General features: G+C 48.5%; 1 protein-coding gene across 1 annotated transcript in view; it reads left to right on the plus strand.

Annotated features, from left to right (window-relative positions):
- The window catches only part of MINPP1 (multiple inositol-polyphosphate phosphatase 1), a 12772-nt gene that overhangs the window by 404 nt on the left and 7059 nt on the right, over nt 1-5309 (plus strand). The window contains exons 2-5 of the mRNA XM_026040677.1: nt 3-114; nt 418-606; nt 1333-1430; nt 1935-2068. Coding sequence (XP_025896462.1) covers nt 3-114; nt 418-606; nt 1333-1430; nt 1935-2068 — 533 coding nt within the window. The remainder of the gene's footprint in view (nt 1-2; nt 115-417; nt 607-1332; nt 1431-1934; nt 2069-5309) is intronic.

The raw sequence follows: 5309 nt of genomic DNA on the forward strand, positions 1-5309 counted from the left end.
TCCCCGCGCTCTTCGCCGCGCGCCGCCGCCTCGCCCTGGCCAGCAGCTCCAAGCACCGCTGCCTGCAGAGCGGCGCCGCCTTCCGCCGCGGCCTCGGCCCCGCGCCGGGACACGGTGAGAGCCGGGGAGCGAGGCGCGGCGCCCCGACCTCCCGCTCGCCCCTCTGCCGCCTCCCGCTCGCCCCTCTGCCGCCTCCCGCTCGCCCCTCTGCTCCCTCCTGTCTCCAGCAGCCTCCTTCGCGTCCCTCTGGCCTCGCAGCTCCGCTGCCCCATCCCTCTCCTCTGCTTTGCCCCTCTCTTCTCACCACATGCACCACCTTTTCCCCCCTTCTTGGCGCTCTTTCCTTTCCCCCCCCAGCTTAACTTTGCCATGATGTCACTGAGCATTATTACTGTTTTCCCCCCCCCTCCTCTTCAGAAGAGGACATCGAGGTGAACGACCCGCTCCTGCGGTTCTTCGAGCACTGCGAGAAGTTTGTGGCCCTGGTGGAGGAGAACGCCACGGCCATGCACCAGGTGGAGGCCTTCAAGGAAGGGCCGGAGATGAGGCGCGTCTTGGAGCGCGTTGCGGGCGCCTTGTGCTTGCCCGCGGACGAGCTCAACGCAGGTAAAAGGAAACCCAGAAAAGGGGCCTGTTTTCGTGCACTTGTGCATCAAAACACACGTCTGAATGAGTCTTTCATGCTATAGTGACGAGGGCTTTGCCTTGAAGGCTATAAACAAGTGGCTCTTCATTCTGCCTTGGTGCACCAGGGGTAGTTTATGTGTCCAGGTGGTATCTTTGCGTGTCCAGAAGAGAAGCGCCAGGTTGTGCTCGTGTTTATCTTGAGTTTAAGCGATGGGGGACACTGAAATAGGTGCTGCTAGTTGAAGAGGTTCCCGTAAAGGTGCCAAGCTGATACCCATCCCGTCACATGGAGGCCGAGTAGTGGGAGTCGCAGGCGATTCTGTGCTGAGTGGACTTGTCTTGGTTGCATTGATGCTTCTGACACCTTTTATGGTGAGAAAGGATGCATTACCAGTCAGTATCTACAGCACATAATTAGAATTTGATCTTAATGGTCCTTTTTTGTGTGCACCAATGCAACGTGGAGAAGCCTGCAATCCCCAATTTGGTTTTGCGCACTGTTTCTGTTGTTGAAAACACTCTTCTTTTAGCATTTTTATTTTTAATTTTAGTGCTTGGCCTTTCGGTAAGCAGTTATTTATTAGATCCTGCTGGTTATTTCCATCGTTAGATACTAATTACCTCATGCAGGGGGAGAAGTTGGGAGGAAGCTTTCAGTTCCTAGCGGTGGTTTAACTTTTCACGTGCTCCTTGGGTGTCCTGCAGATCTCGTTCAGGTGGCTTTTCTCACCTGCTCCTACGAGTTGGCAATAAAAAACGTCACCTCCCCGTGGTGCTCTCTCTTCAGCGAAGAGGATGCCAAGGTAGGTGCTGGSTGTTAAAGAGGCTGGGAAACGTATGGGGGGTGGCCCGGCGTTCAAACACCACTTCTGACCGCACAAATAATAATTACGAATTTCTGTGCCTGTTACTCTTCCGCCTAATGAAGCACCTCGGTCTCCAAAGAGCTCTGGATTAATCAAACAGCAAGAGAATTAAATACTGCTGTAGCCTTGCTTTGCCCTGATTAAAATGGGCTTTTACTGTTGTGCTTAACTCCTTTAGTGCTTTCTTCTCCTGTAACGTCTGAAGCGCCCTGGGCAGCTCTGTTTCACATATGGTAGAATACRATATTTCTCGTATGATAAAATGCCTTGATTCTTGAGGGTGAGGGGATGGCACGTGTGGTCTTCTGGGCCCTCTAAAATCCCCCTGCCCTGCTTTTTCTTTAAAGAAGGGCTCTGGGGCCGAACAGATTCTAGTTAATGAAACTGTTGGGACTACTGACTCCGTGCAGTAATACAACCCTGTCTCCTCTGTAACTACAGGTGCTTGAATACCTGAATGACCTGAAGCAGTACTGGAAGAGAGGATAYGGCTACGACATCAATAGTCGCTCCAGCTGCAGTTTATTCCAGGATATCTTCCGGCAGCTGGACAAAGCAATGGAAGAGAGCAAAAGGTAAATAAAAAAAAGGAGGTTGAGCTTTGACTGCACGCTTTCCGTGGCTGGTCTTCAGTTGGATTTAATGTGGATAGAAGCATTCTGTTCCAAAGATGACAATTGTTAAGCTCAGTGAGAAGAGTTTGTAAGAGAGAGGCTCCAAGTGTGGACAGAGCAGTTTTTCTCTRCGGAGCATGTTTTTTCCTCCATTGATGTTCTTGTGGCTGGCCAGCTTGTCTCGGTGTCCTAACTGGTTAATCCCTGCTGCTTCTGGTAACGGTGTCCTCCTCCTGGTCAGTGGGAGGAAGGACAATTGGGCTAAAACAAGTAACATGTTGTTTAAAGCGCCTTTGTTCTAAAAGTGCTGCGATAAAACGGCAGACTAGGGGCTAAAAATACCTSTGCCTTCTCTCTTCACCTGCTTGTCTGGAGTCTATGGCGGTGTCAGAACCTGCTTGTTAGAATAAAGGTGCCAAGTCCAGACTGATCCAAATACTTAGTGACTCGAGACCTGCGCTGAGTGTTGCAAGAGGCCTGAGCTGTAGCTGGAAACCAGCAAAACCATCCACTCGGCTCCCTTCAAAATCTGGAGGCAGTGGAGATTCCTGTCCAGAAATGCTTGCCAATGTCTTGCAAATCCCAAACCAATGCTGTGGGATAGGTAGTTCAAGAATGTTTACTCTTCAGCAGCAAAAATGTAATTTTAGAAGCAATGTAGAGTAGGAAGATCTTAGACTTTACGAGGAATTAATAGTAGACTTGAAGGTAACTTAACCTGGTGTGTTCAAGGATGCAGATCTGGCAAAGTGGCTTGTATTCAGCTCGTTACATGAGTTGACAAGTCACCAGTGGAACAGTGACTGGTGTCTTAGTCCCCAGAACAGCTTTTCTAGTGCCATGCAGRTACATTCTTAAAAAATAAGACATGCTGCTTTTCTGCGTGGTTAACTCTGAGCTGATGTCAGTCAGCACTAATGATTCAGTGTCGGTTTGGTCTTGATCTTGTCCTCTGTGAATCCATATGATGGGGGCAACTTAAAGGACCTATAGGCATGGAGAAAACAATAAAAAACGAAAAACAAAGGCATCAGTAAAGCTGCAGGATGGGACATTTCCAAGCTGCAGGACCGTGTGTATTTTCAAATGCTGCTCATGACTCATTGGTGCTCCTGGCTGCTTTGAGTGATTTTTTTTTTTTTTTTTTTTTCCAATGTGGTAACCTGCTTTAAAAAAAGCATTTTCCCTTTAGTTGTCTGACTAAAATTAGAAGTGACATTCATATTTTGGAATCAGAGGAATAATTCATGAAGTTGATTTGGAGCTATTTGCAGCAGAGAAGATGTCAAAGAAGTCGTGTCCGTTAATGTTTGCAGAGTGAGGAGGATCTAACTGGGACATTTACAGTGATAAAAGAACTAAGTTTTGAGTCAATTAAACTGTAGTTCTCAAATATTTGGATAAGTRGCCAGTGTCTTAAAATTGCCTTTGGGTAAATTACCTTTGGGTACTGAGACTGATGAGTCTAATTTTGACACAATCAGCTCAGTATGTGAGAAGTTAAATGCKTTTAACTTCAGCCTTTTGAGGTGTACGTGATGACTTTGACTTTTCCAGCCTCTACGGAAATCTTCAGCCGAAATACTGCAAGTAAATGGGCTAATGTGCGAAATGGGGGTTCAATTTTACCATCTCCCATGCATTTAAGCTTCTGTCATGTCTACTTATATATATGTATTTTTTTTTTTTTAACTTTGAGCAAATAACCGCATGACTGGGATGTGCGGATAGGAGCATATAGGTCTGCTGTTAAATCACCTTTTAAATAGAGGTCTTCCTTCTGGCTTTTCTTCAGCCTACCTGGGAGCAAAATCTAAAATACATTAGGCCATTGGTCATTAACATGGAGCTGTGCCCAGGCTGTTGAGTGCACTGCTGTGATTGCCCCTCTGTCCATCTCTGCATCCAAGTAAAACCAACACAGAAAATACGAACCAGGAGTAAGAGCAGAAAGAAAAGGTTTAAAAAAAGAAGAAAGAAAGAAAAAAAAATAGGCAAGAGCCCTAAAAATCTCTCTCTCCTTCTGAAACCTGGGAAATAACTTCTTAATGTAGCTTGACTCTGGTGAGGAGGAGGAGGTTCTCAAATATGTTTGCTTTTGGTGTCGTTATTCTTTAAGCAGTGACAGCCTTGCAGGTTTCAATACTTACATTATATACCTTAGTCAAAAAGCTGCGTTTTAGCTGTGTGTAAGATAGCCCTCTAAGCTTAATATAAATATACAACATTGACAAAATCCATAGCTGAGTTGCTGAGAATTAGCTGACCCTCCTTAAGGGCTAAGGTGGAGTGGGCTCCTGGGGAACGAGCAGATGCTGGGGGCAGAGAGCCAAGGACCGAGGCGGCTCCATCCCATCGCATCCCATCCGCTGGCTCTGCTGCCGGGATCCCAGCCGTTCCGGCGGCGCCGGAGCGCGAGTCCGCGGCACGACGTCAGGTGGCAGCCGCGCGGCGCCCGGAGCTGCCTCYGCTCTAGGGAGCGACCTGCAGGGCCGAGGCGCAACCGGCGCTCGCTGCTCTCCGGACTCGTCCCGTCGCTTGGGAATACAGTGCGTCGTCACATGGAAAGCGGAGCTCGGATGCGCGTGCATCCACGGGCGCCTCGGTGCCGTGGCCCAGCTCCAGGGCCGTGGGCTGGATGCTCCCGCTGAGCTCCTTACTCAGCACATCCACCCTTTCAATGGTGCTGTCCCTTTCAGTTGGATGTTGCTCCCGTTCAGCAGCGTTCAGGGTTGATGTGGTTTGTACTGTAAATGGAGATTTCCCTGTAGAGCCTTGGGTTTGGTCAAAGCTCTCCTTTTTGGAGAGTTTAGACTACCTAGAAGCAGAAGGGAGAGCACTGCTGTTTGCCTGCGCTTTTGTCACACCAGTGTCGAAGGAAAGAGCTGATTTGAAGTACTAAGGGCCTCTCCCATGTGGGTCTTGCAGTACAGCAAGGTGCCTTCGAAGGCCTTGGCAGGCACGTCCACTTTGGGCTACCTTCCTGTCATCAGTCTCCATCTAGAAAGCATCTCTTGGACCTTGTGATGGGCACAGTGAGTGGTCCAGGACCTCCCTAGGTCCTCCCTACCTTCTTGCCTGGTTGATGCGAAGTGAAATAGTCACATTTCTATGGGAAAATGGGGACCTCGTAGGCTGCACTAGCAGGACCTTCTTGTGTGTAAAAAGCTTCTTCATTACAAAAAGAAAAAGGGTTTAATAT

The sequence above is a fragment of the Nothoprocta perdicaria genome, unplaced genomic scaffold (assembly GCF_003342845.1).
Source record: "Nothoprocta perdicaria isolate Ctin4 unplaced genomic scaffold, notPer1 scaffold_260, whole genome shotgun sequence".
NCBI classification, from domain to species: Eukaryota; Metazoa; Chordata; class Aves; order Tinamiformes; family Tinamidae; genus Nothoprocta; species Nothoprocta perdicaria.